General features: G+C 39.0%; 1 protein-coding gene across 2 annotated transcripts in view; it reads left to right on the plus strand.

Annotated features, from left to right (window-relative positions):
* ANTXR2 (ANTXR cell adhesion molecule 2) overlaps positions 1–20,311 on the plus strand; it is a 109,119-nt gene that overhangs the window by 11,995 nt on the left and 76,813 nt on the right. For both annotated transcript variants that reach the window (XM_061993807.1, XM_061993806.1), the window contains exons 5-9: positions 196–303; positions 401–469; positions 1,312–1,392; positions 18,243–18,303; positions 19,376–19,471. In XM_061993807.1, the coding sequence (XP_061849791.1) occupies positions 196–303; positions 401–469; positions 1,312–1,392; positions 18,243–18,303; positions 19,376–19,471 (415 nt within the window). The remainder of the gene's footprint in view (positions 1–195; positions 304–400; positions 470–1,311; positions 1,393–18,242; positions 18,304–19,375; positions 19,472–20,311) is intronic.

Genomic DNA, 20,311 nt, shown 5'->3' on the forward strand with positions numbered 1-20,311 from the left:
GGCTCACTGGTGACTGGAAAATACTGATGAATGATTTCCTTCTTAGTAGTGAGTTAAGGGGAGGCAGATGGCTGTCATGAGAGATGAGTTTGAAGATGAGGCTGAGTGCCATTTCAGATGCTCAGTTCACTTATAAGATGCATTTTGATTAAAAAGATGTAATTTTAAGCTATGATATATATTTTTTGTTTTCAGGCCAATGTGCAAATTGCAAAGCAAGGAGCCTCAAGGTTTTCTAGTATCATCATTGCATTGACAGATGGCAAGCTAGATGGTCAGATTCCCTTGTATGCAGAGAAAGAGGTGAGCTCTAGGTGAAAATGCATGTTTATATTTTGAAGAGGGTGGGTGTTGCCTGTTGAATGAAAAAAGCTCATTCCTCTGTTCTATTCTGGGGCAGGCAAAGAAATCCAGAGAGCTGGGAGCTAGAGTTTACTGTGTTGGAGTCCTTGATTTTGTACAAGAACAGGTAAGAATGTTACTATTTTAGGTTACTGGGCAGAACATTAACTGTATAAAACCCTGTGATGAGGTAAAGTAATATAGAAATTAATTTTACTTATATTAGGCAGTATAATGTCTTCTCTGGCTCAGGAAGGAGACACTCAAGAGGTGTAAATAGAATGTGCGAGTATCGCTTCCTTGTCTAGAAGACCCATTGGAAATATGCTTGCTGACTGATAGCTGCCAATGGGAAAGGATGCAGGCAAAACCCAGATTAAGCTACAGATCATATGAGCAGAGTAGCTGTTCACGAGCTTCAAGCAGTGTCTATAGCAGCCTTGGGATAAGAAAAGGAAAGAAGAATCCATGTCCTTCATTGGCTGAAAGCTCTTCCAGAGTTGCTGTGTCCTAATGAAGGCTGTAGCTAGTCTTGTACAGTGAAGGTGACTTAAATGGTGAAGTATGCAAAAGATAGTAGTATACAGACTATATATACAGAAGTATACAAAAAATACTGTCTTGACTACAGAAGGCACATAGAAAGGCTTTTTAATGAAGGCAGAGCAATCAGGGAAGGTCATTCTGGAAAGAATTAGAAAATCACCACCAAGATACAGGCCTTAAACTGTTTATTTGGTGTTTTGACACGATGGCTAACCACTACACCATTTTGTTAGCTGCAGTAGGTTGTAGGAAGTCATCTCATTTAGAAAAGTCATAGCTGTGAGGGAACTCAAATTTTTCTCTCTTTGCAGACTTGATAGGAGTTGTTTTTAGACATCCATTTACATTATAAGGGTGGAAAGCAGTGTGACAAATTCAGTTTGCCAAACGATTCACGTGTTTGCACATGTTTTCTCTCCAAAGCTTGAAAAAATTGCTGATACAAAAGAGCAAGTTTTCCCTGTCACTGGAGGATTTCAAGCACTTAAGGGGATAATCAATTCTGTGAGTATCAGGCAATATGCATAACAATTCCTCAAGATTACAGCATACTCTCCAGCCCCACTTACTTGTTCCTAAACTTGTAATTGTAGTATATTAAGTTTTCACCTGCTTATCTTAGACATACAGTTCTTGAAATGAATGTGGCCTGCCACTCCTGCAATTATTTGTGCTCAGACCTTGTGTGGAATCTAGGGTCTTCATACAAGTGTAGTGAGTTTGAAAGGGATGCATTGAAGAAAGGCTGCTATAGGTTTTGTCTGAAAATAATAGAGGCTGTTACTCTATGACAATTGAGAACAACTGGTTAAAAACACTAGGAGTGAGTGTAATTTAGGAGTTGCCCAAATCTTCATAGAGAGGCATTCTAAAGAATATAATATAGATAATTTATAGATAATTTAGCCTTGACTTTAACCACTTGTTTTCCCAGTAAGACTTTTCAGTTCATTTTTTCAGCATGCCATGAAATGAGGCCTTTCATCTGATTTTTCTGATTTGCAAGAAGAGATGAAAGCAAGAGAAACATTTTGGTTGTGATCTGACTTGACAGTATTTTAGCTCTGTGTCAAGAGGACACCTTTCGTTGTGGGGACCTAATTTAGTTGCCTGATCTTAAACTGAAGGCTGTTGTGTTTTATGCACACAGTTTAACAGCGTTGCTGCTGCTCTGTGTAGGGACCACAATGGAAAAAGGTTACTGTCAAAAGTCATGTCAAAACCAATAATGAATTCCTTTTTCGAGATCCCATTATAACTAACTTTCCTTTTTTAAAAAATAGAGGATACTAGCCACATACAGGATAATTATTATGCACTCATGAATTTATCACTTCCCTTGAATAATATGGTTTTTGTGGAAATCATAGTGAAACAACTTATTTTCAGTCTTGTTTTTTAAAGTAAATGTAATTTCAGAATCTTCCTTGCACATTCTAAAGAGATACAATCCACCTTTTCACGCACTAACATTTTTCACTGAAAAGAGAGTATACCCTGTGTGGTACTGCTTTTTAAAAATCTCATTCTATGCCATATTGAAAACTTGTAAGAATCAGTTATTTTACTGGTGCAAAATGATGTAACATTCTCCAGTTGCTTATGTTAGGTTTTCAAAGATACTGCATTTCAAAATGCGTATGTCAAGCTAGAACTAGATAAAAAAACTAAAAATGTTTGCATTGGGGGTTTCCCCTTCAAGAAAGGTCGCTGACCTGCAGGTTGGACCCTTTCAGGGAGTCAGGTTTCTCTACTCTTCTTGATCTTTGAGGAAGCAAAGCAGCAGGAATACTATTGCTTGAGATTTGTGAAGAGCTCAGCTCAAGAAGTCTGATTCAAACATGCAAAAGATGGGCATAATCTGTAGATTGTCCTCTTATCCCCCGTTCTCAGACAATGTGTCGTTGTTCAGTCTCTGGTCAGTAGCAGTGCCATCTTGCCTCTTTCATACCTCCCAAGGTCTTTCAAGCACCTTCACCTTTTTTGTGGACAAAGTAAGGGAAGCTTTTCTCACAAAATTTGGGAGGCTAAGTTTGCACATGCCTCAGTCCGCCTTCCTCTGGCACTTGTGCAAATATCCCAGATTTGTGCTTATTGCAGCTATAGAGCAAGAAAAGGTGCACATAATGGCAGCACCTTGTTTTGAGATAACAACTTAGCGTTTATGAGGGCTGTACAGAAAAGTAAACTTCAAGTACACTTCTACAGCTTAGATGCATTGTCTGCTCATTTAAACTGTGATGATTCTCCTGAACTGTTTAGCGTTTATTTAACAGACTGCAGCTGGAATAGACTTTTAACACTTGGCTTACTGCATATTGCTGTCCATAAAAAGACTGTTATGTTGTGGCCATCAGGGCAGTGGAAATAGTTTTTGCTGATAAAGGAGCATGAGGAGGTTTTTTGGATAGGAAACATACCAACTGACTACAGTCTTGCCTGCATGAGTCTCATTTGTTGAGATAAAGGATCAACTGAAACCAGTTACTGCTAGTGATTTGATAGCTCCCCAGAGCTTTTAGAGTCTTGAATACTGTTTATAGCTTTCTGAAGAGCACTGTATCTAACTACAGTTTCATTTAACTGTCAAAGCATTTGAAACTCTCCTTTTCTCAAGTAAGCACATCAAATGTATTTATTGAAAGCAGTGGGAGAATGATACCTTGCCAGCATCCCTGTTCTACCACAGAGCGTGGATGGAAGTATCCATAGGTAGTAGTTTTTGGTTTGTGAGTTTTTGTGTGTTTTGTGTGTTTTTGTGTGTGTTGCAGTGCATGTGGAGTGGCTATATCAACATAATTTTTTGGGGTGCTGTAGCTATAACTCAATGTTCTTTGAAGGGATTTTAACCAATGGTGACAATTCATTGTCATGGCATTATAAAATTGATAAGCAGATCTAATTGAACATGAAATAGTCAGAGTGTTTCTTTTACTTTATAATTATAAATCCATCTCAGTTTGCAAGTTAGCTAGAGAATACAAGCTCAAAGAGACGCTCTCTCATAAAAGGGAAAGCTGATTTCAAAAGAGATGAAAATGAAATACCCCTACATTGCTCAAAGTGTGATGTCAAAGGGGCAGTTGTGAAACCCTCCATGAACATTGTTGAACACTTCTTTAAATAAAATACTCTTGATAGAAATGGCAGCAACTGAGCAGTTAAACGCTCAAAGAAAACTACAACACAAAACTGTTCAGTAGGCATGATTGGAGGGGCTGCTTGAAGCCTCTACTACTTTTGTCTCTACTGGACTCAGCTGTGAGATTTTCTGGCTTCTGTGTTGTTGTAGCAAATTCCAGGAGAGCCAAGCAGTTCATCCTCATTTGTTGGTGGAAAAAAAGTGATGAGCTTTATCATAGAGTGTCTGTTAGTACCTGCTTCTGCTGGTACTAAGCAGTTATACGCAAAATATGTTTAATTGTGGCCTGAGATTGACATTCAAGACAGTCAAGATTAGCATTTAGAGAAGACCTAGCTGAGATGTCGAGAGGCTCACATTGTGTTCTGACCTTGTTAGTTCTGATAAAATCCTAGGCAAGTGAGTAAGGATTTAAGCACCACCATGCTGTGTTGTGTTTCTGTTGAAAAATACCAACTAATGATTCAAAACTGTGCAGACCTCTGGGAAGAGGCAACTGTATTGTGAAGTTTCCAGCTCTTCTAGCATTACTAATATCTAACCTTGCAAAGTACTAACGGAACAGCATTGTCAGGATAAATAAATCTAAGCAAAAGTCTAGAGCTTAAAAGAAAAATGCTGAAGGCAATTTATTATGTTATCAGGAACAGCTTACTGATGTAGTTTGGCTGATAATTACATAGAGTATGGCCTCATGAGCAAGCCATCACAGTGAACTGTAAGGGTTTGGGAATGTACTGTTTGTATCATAATGTGACAGCTCCAGTACTATATAACAAAATGAAACCCATTCTTTTTTCTCTTCCTTTCCTATGTATGATTTGTTTTAAATCCTCTTTTTTTTTTTTCCCCATTTGATGAAGAGCCATTTATCATTCACATTGTTAAATCTGACTGAGTCTATCATAACCAAAATAACACCTTCCTACTTGGTTTCAGGGAAGTGTTGTGAGGTTGCACATCTCTTGATAAAAGGGTGCTAAGCTCTAAGCAAGCAGTCTGTAGGCAAGCTAACTCATGAGTGCCTCACTTAGATCTAACCAGATATGGTTCTGAACCAGTGCTTTCATCTTGAGAAACTGGAGACTTTGTACTTTTAAATAGCTCAGACTCACCATTTCCCTGAGAGATCAGTTCCTGCAAGGTGACTAGAGACTGCGGGTCTGAGGGCAGTGAAAGAGTTGGATAGTATCTCAGACATCAGGTAGGCTCTTCTCCCTAATGCAAAAGCCAGTATTGGACTCCCTGTCAAGGAGGAGAACAGATGTTTGTCTTGATAGAAGCAGGAAATGTTGCCTTTCTGAACACTATCAATTTTAACTGTTTGATCATTTACAAAACAAGGAACAGAGGAATAATGAGAAGACGCAATTAAGGAGCTGGAAGCCAAGGTGCTAGGACCACTTGAGTCAAACATGTTGAGTATAACATGTTGAATCTTCAGACAAGACTATCTTTCCTAAGACTGAAGTTTCTGCAATGTTCCCCTAATACTGCTGTCAATCAGTATGATGTTTTGTTTCATTTATTTTTCATGTTTTGCCCACTTTCTTGTTGTATTTCTGTGCATGTGGTTTGCACAGCTCTGTAAATCTGAATTGCTTTTATGTGCCACATTCTGAAGAACAAACCCAGTGAAAGATCTCTACACAAGTCCTACCAATTTGCAAGTGAAAATTGTCCAGTTGTCTCTGCAGGCAGAATTAGATAAATCTTGTGCCTTTAAAAGTTGCATTAAAGGAACTCACTTCAGTAACATTATTAGAGCGTGTGACAGTTCTAAGGAAACCTAAACACATTTTTATACTAAATTGAGTTGGCAGCACTTAATATGGGACGTTAAAATAAATTCTATACTTCAGAAACTCCACCAAAACTTACCAGATAAGATTACAGGAAGTAGTACACGCACAGCTTAAGAGGAAGTGGTCAGTTAAAAAAAACAAACAAAAAAACCCCCAAAACCCCCAACAGCCTTGAATGATTTTATCTTTGTAACAAAATTTCTGAAGAATTCTACCTGGGAAGGATTAGAGATAGATTGGTTAAACTCTTTTTACTTGTTCGTTTTGCAGATGCTCAGCTTTGAATTGTTCATGTTACGTAGTAAAGACAACCTTAAACGTACTGGCTAAAAAATACTGTTCAAGACGTGTAAGGAAAGCAGTTGCATTATGTAAAACATTTTAAATTGAAGCTGAACTGTCTCCAAGGTGGTTGAGCTCCTCAGGGAAAAATGCTAACCCTAAGTATAAAGTTTTAAGTTTGTCCAAGGAAAGTTGCAAAATCATAGATAATATTGTAACAAGATACACAACTCCTTAAGTGGTGAATATCAGTGTAGGTATGGAGAGACAGGGCATAGTAGAGTACACTACTCTTCACCTGCAGATAGACTCCTTGCAGCTGTATCTTGGTTGCTGTGTTCAGCCCTATAGGTCTCACAGCAGGAATGGTCTTAACAAAAAGTGGAAGAAGGTTAACTAACCCTGTAATTGTGATGGAAAAAAAGGACAGTACAACAGGAAGGAATGATTCTTGGAAGAATGAGTTACACATATATCAGTTTTCCTTTTGCAGGAGGAGCCTTTTTTTGTGACAATGTCTGATGAAGTGAGTAGAACCACTTGCTATGTGGTACCTTAACCCACACTATGGGATTTCTTAGTAGCAACTCAAGTATCTGCCTCTCTGTGAAAAGCTAAACCTTAGGGATTTGTGTTTGTAGGATGTTAACTCCAAGGCTAAAGTAGCGCTGCTTAGAACTATCAAATGAGTATATCTAAGAGCAGTAAAATTGAACAAAGGATTAAGTGCATTCAAGGTCCATTAAAAAAAACCCCAAAAAACATAACATACCTAGTGGCAGACTCTTGCTGAAGCGGTACAAGCAGATAGTGCTTTAAAAATCTTACTGCCTAATTGTAAAATATCTTTCCAGTAAAACCCTCGTTGATGATAGAAGGAAGTCTACTCCAGTTGTCAAGAACAGTCAGCAAAATCCTCCTAGCACTCCGAATCATTTGAACAATGGTGAAGGTTGTCTATTGAATATCCAGGGGGTTCTGTGTCAGATGATTTCTGTATCAGTTGCTGTATGTGACAAGGCATTCCTACCTTTAAGTGGTAACAGCCAGGTCAGCAGGGCCCAAAAGGAACTACTGCATAAGATGTACATGGCAGTGGCACACTCAACAGCTCTCAGCACCTACTTAATCCTATCTCATCTTGATGTTGTGAAAGTCTTTGTACCTCAGTGCCTCAGCAGAGGAGGGCCGCACAGGTTGCTGACAAGACTTGAATAGCAGACTTGCACACCTTAGAGTCCAATGAAAAGGTCAGCAAGGAGAGTGAGGCACAGGGAAGAGAGCTAAGCGACCCACACTAGACAGCAAGCTGGTGCCAGAGTGGGGAAAAGAACAAAGTGAAGCAAGTGGCACTCAGTTATGTTGAGGTGAGCAAGAGCTGTTTTGTGTGCTCCAGCCTCTTGCTGTCAATCTAATGCCTTCCTCACTAGCCATGGTACCAGCAGCACCTCCTTGATCTGACCTGGCTTTTGTACTGAGGCGTTACTGAGTTATTCAACTTGCACAAATCTATCAGCATCTCCCAATGTTACCTGCTGTAAGGCAACAAATCAACAGAACTCATATTTATGAAGAGTGGGAAATAGTCCAATGCAACAGTTAGTGCTCCAAGGTTAAAAATGGTGGTAAATGCACAGTGTGAATGTTTACTGAGCCTCATCTGTCTACACTGCTTGTGTCACAGTGGACTATAGGGACTATGTTATTTTCAAGTAGTCAATACTTGTGCCCTGAGGCAGCTCAGCTCCCTAGAGCCAAAAAGCCTCTCTAGTCTAGCTTGCTAAGAGTATGCTGAATCTGCTTCCCCATTTTTCCGTAAATGATTTCCCTCAGCTGCAGATGAGGGGAGGAGGGTCAGCCAACTGACTGCATACTGTTAAGATTTTTCAAGAGCAAAATCAGCTTAAACAGTTCATTATCAATTATACATCAACTTAATTGGATCATTTCCTGTAGGAAAAAAATATGCTCAGTTTCTGCACCGGGAATCCAGGAAGCAAACTATTAAACATTTAAAGCGGGGGGGAGGAGAAATGCAACAAGTTATCATTAAAAGAATTATTCTGATTATATCAGTCATTTTTTATCCCCTTGGATGGTCTAATATTCAAGCTGCGCTGGGTGCAAGGTTCAGAGCTAACGTTGTACTATGTTTTCCATGTGACTGAGACTGAGTAGATAGTTTTGGGAATTACTGCATGTAGTTGTTAAAAGGAATCAATGGCCTGGAATGGAACGCTTTCTGCCCTACTCTTCACTGCTGTGCAGCCCTTAATTTGACATTCTCTGACATATTACAAACCATATAATGTTCTCCTGGAGAACAGAGAGCTTGATAAGCCAGAAACATAACTGACATGGTTTCAGTTCGTGTGAGCATGCATGTGCCTCGTGACTTGGATTTGATTTGTCAGCTATCCCTGCATGGCCATCAGTTATGTTACATAAGCGATGCTGTAAAACTTGGTTAAAATGAAACACTCTCAAGTCCAGATGAAATCTAATGTTTCCTTAGCTATAACTTCTTTCAATGCAGATTTTCCTTACTAATTAATAGAAGGGACAACCTGTTATGCAAAGTAACAAGTTGTCTTTATTCCTTACTTGATAAGTAAGGGCTTTAGGGTTGTTTTTAGCAATTTGAGGGTAAAGGTTCTGATGCTGTTGAAGTATGAATCTCCTACAGCCCACAGCTTTATCATCTGCATTAGGTTTACTCAGTGATAGCACTGCTTAGACCATGTGTAATTAATGTATTCTCACTATCCTGACACTGCAGTAGGTCTAATCTCATGGTTATTTTATGCAAGACCAAATGTCTCTGTTTTTTTCATTTAGATGGGGGATAGGATAGAAACCTTCCCCGCACTCCCTTTACCTTTGCTCTTTGTCTAAGGCATTGATGAGCAGTATCAGGAAGTAGGCTGAAGTTGGCAGCAAGTTATGGTTGAGAGCACAGATGTTTGGCAACAGATAGAATAGAGCCTATTAGGCAGTGACTGCTATGTTCCTCTACTGTGACTGTTTTGGTGAGAAGCATCAAAATGGTGTTTCCTGTGAAAGCCTGTGTTCATTCCAGATTTTCTTAAATGGATTGTCTTATGTCTACTGTGAGGTGCTTCAATTTTCCACATACACTAGCACTTGTTAAAAAAAAAAAAAATGGTAGGGCTTGCTTTAATATGGTGGAGATAGGTGAAGTGGGACCGACCGATAGACATAGTAGGGAACTTCATTTTGCATACATATCCCATGTTTTGGGTTTGTTTTTTTTTAATACTCTTTTCCTATTAAGTTCAGGTTATAGTATCACAAGGTCCATGTTCCTGTCTCAAATAATGTAAGATTTCACTTTGGAAATAAGCAGTTAACTTCAGGGAATTTAACCAGTAGTTACTGTATGGAGAAGCTGTCTTGTCCAGAGACAGGTGTGCTGTGAAGGTGCTTCTAACTTAAAAGTCCCAAATCACTGAAACAAAGGCCTCTGCTTGTATTCAGTTTGTCTTTTAACCTACTCCAGATCTTGAAAGCCTGACCACCACAGTTTAAGGGGGCTCAACTCCTCTTTAGGTAAAAAAAACCTCAAAGAAGTAATGAATGAGAGAAACCTGTAATGATAGTGGCATACATACAGCTAAAGGTTTTCACCACTCTACTTTCACAAATGTTCACTTTTACATGCTGTAAGTGTATTCAGTATGGAAAATACTGGTGTATGGTCAGTTCAGCACATTGTTTTCACACATGTCCACTTATACCTGCTGTGAATGAATGAATTCACTATGAAAAACACTGATCTACAGTCAGACAGGAATTCATTATCTAGCACAAAAATAGAAATGAGTCCATTACACCAATTAAGTATCTCCTGCTTTACTCTCATTTCCTTTTTACCATCTCAGCAGTAGTGGGAAAAAATAGTTTGAAATTACAAGAAGAAAAAAAAAAAAAGGAAGAAAACTGGCAGTAGTACTTCTAAATGACTCATAAAAAAATAATATCACATGGAAATACGGGTTATAGTCCTAATTCAAGCAATTGGCACAAAAATAAGCACCTGTGTGAACTCAGGTTCTGGTTGGCTCCCTCTGGCCAGACAGGCTGCTAGACTAACCTAGCTCAGAATGACTAAACCAAACAATAGCATAACACTGTTTTCATTACACATTCTTCTGAGAAGCCTTAGAGTTCCATGCTGAGATGAAGCTCAATAAAGTATTAACTTACCAGAGAAAGGACTAACTCTGGAGCATTATTCCACAGGCTTGAACAGCTTAATGTAGCTCAAAATCAGAGTTTCTAAACCTCCTTAGACATGTTGGTACACCCACACAAGCATCTCTGGTCCTTCCTACCACTTAAATAGCTGCTCCTCAAGCCTCAGTTGTACAGGTGTGTGACACTCTCTGATCAACTCTTAATGGGAGCCAAGAAGTGTAGGCAATCCCTAATCAGGAAACAGCCTGCAGAACTGAGTATTACAGCTGACAAACAAGAGGCTTTGCTTATGTTCACAGATCCAACTGAGACTAGTAATGCTGAAGGTAGTTTTAAAAGTTCCTGTGTTATCAAGGACCTCTTAGACACAGTTTTTCTAGTGAGCAGTTTTTCTTTTTTTTGTGTGTCACCTACCCATCCTGCCCTGCTTTTCTCAGTACATTTTATCAAATTAAGTATCTATGTTTTACAGTAACCATGACAAGGTTGTGAGTGGCTAACTTGAGCATGTTTACCACTATATCTAGGGTCAAGGGCAGAGCTAAAGGCTCTTTGTGATGCAGGTTTCATGCACTTGGCACAGTACATGAGGAAAAGCACATTCTCTCAGCATGTCACACTGTGAACATAGCTTCTCTAGTTTAAATTATGTCTGCAGTTTACCATAGTTCCCAGACCTGCTTTCCTCACGGTTGGTTACATTTTACTCACTAGGTGTGTTTATAGCATCCCTGTAGAAAATGGCAAACCTCCTATTTGGAAGGGAGAGAGGAAAGAAAAGGGGGTGGAAATATCCACAGGAAATGGAGGATTCTGTTAGACAAGCACTGAAGGTTATCTTAGCATGGTTCTGCCATCTTTCTGAGTTGTGCAGCACATATTTTGAAGTGAGTGTACACATGACTGGCTGGCAGCATACAAACAGGCAGTGCTCCAGGTGCAAGCTCAGAGTGCAGTGCACAGGAACCAGTACTGCTGTAAATAGATTTTTGCACGTGGACCACCAAAGTGATTATATTGCACTGTCAGCATATTTTGCACTTCCTGACAAACGTGAGCGTAATAAATAAGATTATTTTTTAAATGTGAACATTTTTTCCTCTTTAAAACTTGGCTCTGGAAATAGCAAGTTAGATGCATTTATTGTATTGAAGTATCGCACTTTTGTTCATGAAACCACATTACCTTCCCCTGAAAAGTCAAGCCGGCCTGATATGGGTTCGAGCTCCAATGAGCAGTCATATAAAGGAAGATATGTGTGTTTGCAATTAAACTGTTCTGAGTAAAGGCCTCTGGTGACTCTGGAAATCCTTAGTTGTGCAAAATTATTAGGATGTCAATCAAGTCCGATGAAAATTTGTTGAAGAGCTCTCTTCCTCCAGCAGGTCATGGTTATAATGATCTTTTTACTGGGAAGCAAACACTTTAGCCACCCATACATAGTTTTCTAGTTTCAAAACTGTAGACTTAATAATTGTGGTGGTGGTTCAATAAAGAATACAGTCCAGCTGTGCTGACAACCTGCCCCAAATCCTGAACTCAGCACACAGTTTTGAGGAGGAACAGATGCCATGTGAGTTATGATTTACGGTGCTGATTGCTGCCAAAAACTTTTGATCTGCATACTGAGGCTAAGCAAAATCGAATGGTTCTGTGAAATAAATTGACACTTAGCATATTTTATTAATTGTCAATGTACAGTTGAGTTGCTTATGGCTCGTTACTACTGCATTGTTCTCACAATTTCTTGGAATGTGAAATTCATTAAAGTGCTGGAAGGGAAAGTTGTTTTAGCCTGTGTATAACACTGTACCACATGGTACAGCTCTGTTCAACAGTATGTTCTGAGTGTATGGTAGTCAAAATACTTAAAAAGCTGCAGGAGCTGTACAGCTTTACTGTTTAAATTCTGAGAACTTCTGAGAGGCAGTAGCAAGGGTGAAGAGTGAGTCAAAGCAGAGGTGGGCCCTGTCTGTGACAAGAGGTACTAGAAGAAATATTTGCATAAAGCAGAGGCAAGATCTATGACAAACTAAAAGTTATAAACAGGTGAAGTTTGCAAAGATTATAAGCACTAGTGAGCGTTGTGTCATCTTGTTATTTGGCTGCATTCTTAAAATTTTTTTCAGGCATGCCTGCCTTTTCTATGCTAATGAAATTATAAGTGTATTGTTTCTGCAACTTAAATCTAATGAAATATGATTCTGTTTTTCAATTCAGACACCTACAGGTCAGAAACTGACAGTGTTTCTGTAAAACATCTCTAATTGAATTAAATGTTTCATTAATGACAAAAATCCTGAAAGTGCTAAATATAAATGCTATTTAGTAAGTGGGCTGTGAAGTTTATGCAAGCCTTCAAGAACCTTCTAGTGGGAAGTGCATAGAAATCCGTACCACTGATAAGAATTGATAAGGATTTTAAGTACTGATTAACAATCAGGTTGTGAAAATCTGGTGAAAAGCAGTCCCAAACTGAAAAGTTGATAAAGTCATGGACTTTCTTCAGCCGCTTTAAAAAAATTTACATATGTACTGCTTTGTGCCAGAGGAAGATTACACTTACATTGCACAGAAGACTCTGTGGTTTGCAATCCTCTCAAATAGCTTGAGATAGATGACAATTGGACAATGTAGGACTAAAGAAAATCTGAGTGCCAGCTGTCTGGTTCAGGACCTAAATGCTCCTGATTCCAATTGCCACATGCTTTGCTGTTGTTAGTGGTCTGATGGAAAGTGCTTGATGCTGATAATAAGAGCAGGGTACACAGAGACCCCTGTGAAGGACAGAGCCTCCAAGAACTGTGCACATGCCAGAATGTACAGGACCGTTCAGGAAAGGAAGCTGAATCTAATTTTTTGCATGAGACATAAAAGCCTTTATCAGCAAGGGACATCTTGAACTGTAAGCCAGGATCTCATCCCACTGTATTGAACAGAATATTCAGATGCTTAAAGGTATGCAGAGGTGCTGATAAGATGTGTAATAGCTGGCTTATAGACAGAATTGGACAGTCCAGCAGCTGAACTGAAACTGACCCGTTCAGAAAAGAATAGCCTTTTTGGGCAAGTAAAATCCCGGTGCATGTTGGTGACTTTACGTCAAGGGTGAATTTGCTTTTTAGTGCCCATGGGATATCTCCTTTCCTTTATTCTGATAACTCCTGCTCTTGGAAGAATTGTGAAATTAACAACTTGCATTACTGAGAAGTGCACAGCTGGACACAGTGTCCATTCACTTAATAACCATAAGACAGGGTTTCACTAAAAGCTTTAGAGGTTTCGCTGCCTTCGGCCAACCTTCTAAAGCTGTGTTGGGCGATGTTCAGTGAGCATAAGCTGTGTTCATGACACATGTTATTGAGGTAGCTGCTGTAATAACTGTTTGTAGAAAGCACCATTAGCAGCATTTTCTAATCTTAGATATCTGTCTACCACTGCTGCAATTTGGCAGTGGTAGAACAAATTCTGTATAGAGAGTAGCTATAGAATAGGGTTTCCTCAGCAGTCCGTTGTTTTGTTGCTGCTGTTGTGGAACAAGAGGATGTTTGGGGCTTGAATTTCAGGTCTTTTTTAAGTACAAAAGACTGACTACCTTGAAGAGCAAAACTCTTTTTCTAGCTGTCACATATGCTTCCTCTCAAATGTTAAAATGGCAAGCTCACAGCTATGATTTCCATGTGATCCTCTCTGCTTGGATTAGCTTCTACCTGTTTCCAGCTGTAAGCAGCTCCAAATAGCACACTTCTGCCTCAGACTTGGAACCTCTCTGTAGTTCCTCCACAGTTCTCCATTTCTGAAGCTGTGAGGTGACAGGACCCAGGCTGATGGGTTTCAGCTCTGGTTTGCACTTTGGTTTGTGGGGAATTGTTTGTTTCTGGAACATGACTAGAAGGAAAGCCTTTGCAGGCCCAGGAGGAGAGTGCCCTGTGTCTGATGTTGAGCTCTGGAAATGAAACGAATGACATAAACTATCTGAATCTCCACCTGCATGATGTTAAACTAAGGCAATTTATACTCTTACTGGAATTTATTTTGTGTCAGCGGTGTGTTTAATTATGCTATCCAAGGATGGCCATATACTGCAGCTTTTCCTGTGGGCTGTAGATAACTAAACAAGGAATTTGCAATGCCAGATCATTGCTTGGATCATCCTGAACTGTGAAAGAGGGGTGTAGTACAGATTCTTGTAAGAGTTTGTTTCCATCTGGTTGGCTTTGCAGCCCATGTTTCCACTGCAAGATAGTTTGTTGTTACTTACACATTTTTAAAAACATTGAGGTGGAGCAGGGTGAAATTATACACATGCTTTGGTTTGTACTTTCCTGTTGTTAAATGATAAGAAAACTGAGCTGCATTAAAAGCTGGTACTGAGACTGGTCATATCCCACCTCTGGGGCTGCAGAAGTGGCAAGAATACCAGGTCTTGTCTGTGCTTGGGAGCTCCCACACACTGTTTATGAGCTCCACGCTTGCCTGTCTTGCAAAGGGGGACCTTGACAATTAACACACTCCTTGGAAAAATCCCTCTTCAGCTGTTGTTGAAAGATCATTCCACAGAGGTACTAGAAAGGGTGAAGTGGAAACCACCCTGATCTAGAGACATGAAGGAATATTATGAACATGGATCATAAGGTGAAATGGGTAAGACACCTTCACATAATTCCTCATAAAGAAAGGAGAGCTGCTCTTTATTGGAGTGCAGTGTGCTAGCTTGAAGGAACAGATTGCATGGAAGGACTGAGAAATAGAGATTAGAACAGAGAGAAAAGAGTGTGAGCTAAAGCAAGAGAAAAGAAAGGCCACAAGTTTCTATGCATCCTTGGAAGATGCAAAAATATGTTCTGCTCTCCCACATGTTAAAGAACAATTGGTGATTGCTGTCTCCAAAAATACTTTCAGGTTTTCCATTGTGACAGCTAAATGTTAGTTACCATATCTTGTGAGCCAAACCATTCCAACTGATTGTTTTTGGTATGGTGAATGGGATTTTATTCTTTGCATGAATGCTCTGATTTTACTTAATTGATGGAAAACTCAGTTTTGTATGTTTCTGTGTTGCTTAAGGGAAGTCTTGAGAAGAATCCAGAATGTAAAAGTTGACCAAAGAGCTGTCTGTAGGCTTTTATATTGGTTCCACCTCATTCCAGTCAATTCTTTACAAAGTTCCTTCTACTTCTGCTTCTCAGGTTTACTTTGTGACTTTAGGATTACTTTATGATTCTTGTTCAAGGGAAGGATTTTCATGGACAAGGGAGATTTCTATACCATTACAGTTTGTTTGTGTTTTTTTTTTAAGCATTGACTATCAAGAAGCTTTTTAAAGGACAAAAGCAACTAGTTGAACTTCCAAAAACAAAAGTTAGTGTTTTCACAGTTTTTCCTAATGTAGTCTTTCTGTGGGTGAAACATGACAGTAAGCCACCATCCTTGCAAAGAGATTGAGGATCAATCAATCTCAACAGTACAATTAAAATGGCAAGGGATGGTCAGTAGTAACTAAAATAATGACAATTAATGTCAAAGCAATTGTTTATTTTGAGAAACAGTATTAAAACCTAGTGTTTCCTGCCTTAGGTCAAGAGCAGCATCCTTACATTTCCTGCTGCTGTGCAGGAAATCAGTGTGTTGGCAACCCTATGTTGAAATTCACTTTTGTTCATGAATTGTCATCATTTAATGTAGGCCATATTTGATCTCACTTGGGGTTGTTATTCCCAGTTTATTCTTAAAACCAAAGAGCATTAAGCATGTCCAAGTAGGTACTTTTCCTGTTTTATATTGCTTTTGGAAATGCAGTGTTAGAAAAATCACTGAGATACAATGCAATTTCAGAAAGAATGCTTTCCAAGAAAGGACATATTATGTCTGGCATTGTCTTCCCCTCTTCCTAACCCCCCTATTCATAATGTGGTGCTGCTTCATCAGACAGTGGGCAGATATGGATGGGATAGGAGTCAGTGTGTTTTCCCTGTGAATATAATCCTGCTCTAAAAAAATAATGAATTCAATGGGCTTTGATACTGCCAACTGTGAGAGCTATACTTTGTAGTAAACCAAATCTATAGTCCCATTAAGATAGACTGTTAATCTGACCCTGAAACAACATATTTTTACATTAAGAGTAGAATGCTTTATTCTGTCCATATTTTCTTTTGCACAAAGTAATCCCCCCCTAAGATAAGCTATGTAACTCTTCCTCTCTGTACTCTGAAATAGCAATCAAAAAGCCAAGTCCTTTTTTGGATGTGAAATGAGATCCTTGGCTAATGTAAACTGATGGACTTGCACTGAATCTCAATCTACATTCTTTCCTAAATTTTCTACTGCTTTGTCTCATCCAAACATATGCATCTGCAAGGTCTCTTCTTTTAAATATTACTTAATGCTTATAAATGAGCTTTGAAGCACAGCAGTTTCTGGAGAGACAGGCAATATGCAGAGTGTTAAATGAGGCAGGCTATTCTTTTTCTTCAAGCTTGGTGTGCTTTTTGCTATAAGAAACGGTGGCAAATAGGTTATTGTTTCTACAGGGCCTGGACATGTAACAACAGAAGTTACGAGTAAGACAGATACATTTACAAACAGACTTAGGCCAGCTCAGGAGCTGTCACAGTTTTGGCAAATGGAGGTAGAGAGGAGATAGTAACAGTACTTTCTGCAGTGTATGGATTCCATGTAACATTGTATCCTGCTAAAAATATACCCCATATTACAGGGTAATATGTAAAAATATGTGTGTAAAGACATCATGAAAGTTTACTGAGAGGAAAATTAAAAACCATTGGGAAAAAAAATTGCATATTATCATATGAAGGTAGGAGGCAGTTAAATTGTGGATTTTTTCGTGTGCATTTAGCCCTACAAAGTTCAAGATACACATTCCCCCCGAGTTAGTAGAAATCCCATTACCTGGTTAGAGAGAGGCATTAACATTTCTGTAACATGGACAACAGTAATATGTAAGAGACAGGGCCCTGCCTTGGAACTGAGATCCTGGCAGCAGGAAGTTCTGGGTTTCATGGTTAGATTCCAGCAGTAGTTGCACTCATATAAGCTTGACCCATTCCTTACAAGATACACTGTTTTTTAATGGAAAATGAAGTGGTCTGCAGTAAAACACCACCTAAGTGCTATTTATACCTCTGCTTAAGTGACCATGGCTAACTTGATCACTTGATGTATGTGTCAAGGATAAAATGTGACTTAGCTGGAACCAGGGGTAGTGTCTGAGACGTATGTAAGGACAAATCACCCCAGGATCTCTAGTTCTTCCTCTTATGTCCCATCCCTTGTGTTTCCAAGTCACCTGCAGAAGAACTGTTTTGTCCCAGATGTTTCCAAGAATATTCCCGGACAGGTTAGAGAATCCAAGTAGGCTGACTTTTACAGCAGTCAAAAAACCCTATCCAACAGAAGGCAGTGCAATTAAGAACACTGTGCATTCTTGCTCTGCTTTACATAGGGCAGGGTGCCAGCATTTGGAATAATGTGCACTTGGCTTGAACCACAGATTGTTGGAAGACTGCTTTTGACTGGATCAGGTTTTGGATCAGGCTCCTTGTGAATAATTTTTGGCTTTAGCATTAGGATTAGAGTTTGTGGAAAATTAGGTTAGGGATCTGGACTAAAATGCAAAGACCAAAATCAGACATGATTATGTTTTGAAGACTGTCCCAGATCTAACAAACTAACTGAAGTCTTATGAACTTTTCGGAAACTTGATTGTGGAGGCATGCAGAACTTTTATATAGTCAAGGCCACATCCTACAAAGTCAGACTTACTCAAATGCAACCTGTAGTTGTGCATGTGTATCTTCCAGGGACAAGCATTTGTTTTTTTTAAAGTTTCTCACTGAAATAGCACTCTAAAACCTACTTATGTTTACCTTCCTCCTTTGATACAGGTTTTGAAGCAATCATGCACTGAGATTTTATATTTGGAGCCATCCAGTGTCTGTGTGGGAGGTAAGTTTATATAATTGCAAAATACTACTTGATTACTATAGGACTGCAATTTCCTTGTTTTACTCGAAGGAGAACTCCTTTGGGAGTCTAGAGAAAAAGATCTCTAAAGTAAAACATCTCTACCTAAAAAAACCTCAAGGAGTTTAAGATAGATTAGATCTCTCTTAACTTATTTTTCTCCTCAGAAGAGCTGTCTTCCAGAGCCTACTTTCATAATTTAGGTAATGCATGTAAAAAGTTGAGACCCATTTATCTGCCCCTCTGCACTTAACTCATATATTCAAAGCAGCTATACTCTGTGACACATGCTGTTCTACCCATGTTCACCAAGTTGAGTTTTGGGAAATTTGATAACCTGTGTTTGTATAAATTCATAACAGTATTTCTAGTGCTCTGCCCCGGTACATCTTTTGTGCAGCAAGCGATAATACATTTATTAACTAGAAGAGTTGCACAAAATTTTAAGGGCTTGTTGCCTTTCTGGGTTTCACAATTCACAGAGTTTGAGACCAATCAAAATAAGATAGCTGTAAAATCTCCTTATTTTGATGTTTCTGTAAAAACATATATCATCTCAATGAAATTAGCAGCCTTGGTAAACAAATCATTTTGATTCCTGATCTGCACAATTCACAAATAGTGTGGCTCTTATGCATCTGCCAGAGAAATAGCACTTAGGAGAAATATTTTCTTCATCTGGCACTCTTTAAGTGGGCCTGATCCAGGTTTGGGGAGTCTTCTTGCTAGGAGGCCCTGATTTCTCATTTATCAGAGTATTCAACTGAGGAACTTTCTTGCCATGCAGTTGAGCCCCAGATCCTGTTGACAGTCTGAATCAACTTCCATTTTAATAGGGCTGCCTCAATGACTAAGATTTGGGAAGGAGTCTTCATTTAACCTCTGGTGATCTGACTGAAGAATGCAGTACTGGGGCCAATTAAAAAGGAGACTTTTTGAATTTGAAGCATTACTATGTTGTGCTACATTTATTGCAAGCTATATTGAAATTCTCCTTGTCAGACTTATTGCAGAAGTTGGAATGGTGATTAAGGTTTTTTCCTTTTCTCTGCAGAGGAGTTTCAAGTTGTACTTAGAGGAAGTGGCTTAACCCTTGGTGGGAGAACTGATAGTGTTACTTGTACCTATCAAGTGAACGGAACTACAATTCGTAAGTATTTACGTTTGAGATTATCTGCCTTTATATTTTCAAAAAAGCAATTTATTTTGCTTCTCATTTACTCATTTAATTAAAATAAAAAAATATCCAAGAGGAGAAAAACAGGAAGGCTCTGAGAATTAGTAAGAGGATGCGAGTTATAATGCATCTTGCTTAGTAGTTGGAACTTACTATCCAATTGCCATTAGCTGTAAATTATGAGTTTGAAAAAAAAGTATTATTACAAGTCACCATTGGCCAGATGTTACAATCCTTAGTTATTCCTTTGTCAAACAACTGTAATTGGGGAAAACTTTGGGAGTGGAAGGCTGCAGAAGTTAGAAAAGGTCTAAAAGTAATTGAGAGGTAGTGCAGACTAATTTTGGTATCTGATTAAGTATCCTCATGGAGAGTTTAATTTGCAGCAAAATACTGAGAACTTGGTCTTCTATTGCCCAGTGCATTAATTTGCAGCAGAGCAGAAGAGAAGTCGTTCTGGAGTCTGGATTACTCTCCTTGTGCTACTCTTTTCCCTGAACTGGCACAAAGTAGATGATGATGGAAAATATCCCATTAGTGGAAGCCTTGCCGCTTTTTCTATCTGGAAACTGAAGTGGATGGATAGTATAAGTACATCCAACTTCTCGCTCAAAGCAGTATCCCTTACAAGCAAGCCAGACTGGAAAAGTGACCAAAAAATGGACCGTAGAAAAAAAACCCAACTGATTCTTTCCTTTTCTACTGTCTGATTTTTATATTAGTGTGTTTTAAATTCCTACTGAATTGAACATGTGTTTCCAGCACATTATCTTCCTTACTCTGGACATCATATATACTTGATTGGGCTGTAAA

Source organism: Colius striatus, chromosome 3 (assembly GCF_028858725.1).
Source record: "Colius striatus isolate bColStr4 chromosome 3, bColStr4.1.hap1, whole genome shotgun sequence".
Lineage (NCBI taxonomy): Eukaryota > Metazoa > Chordata > Aves > Coliiformes > Coliidae > Colius > Colius striatus.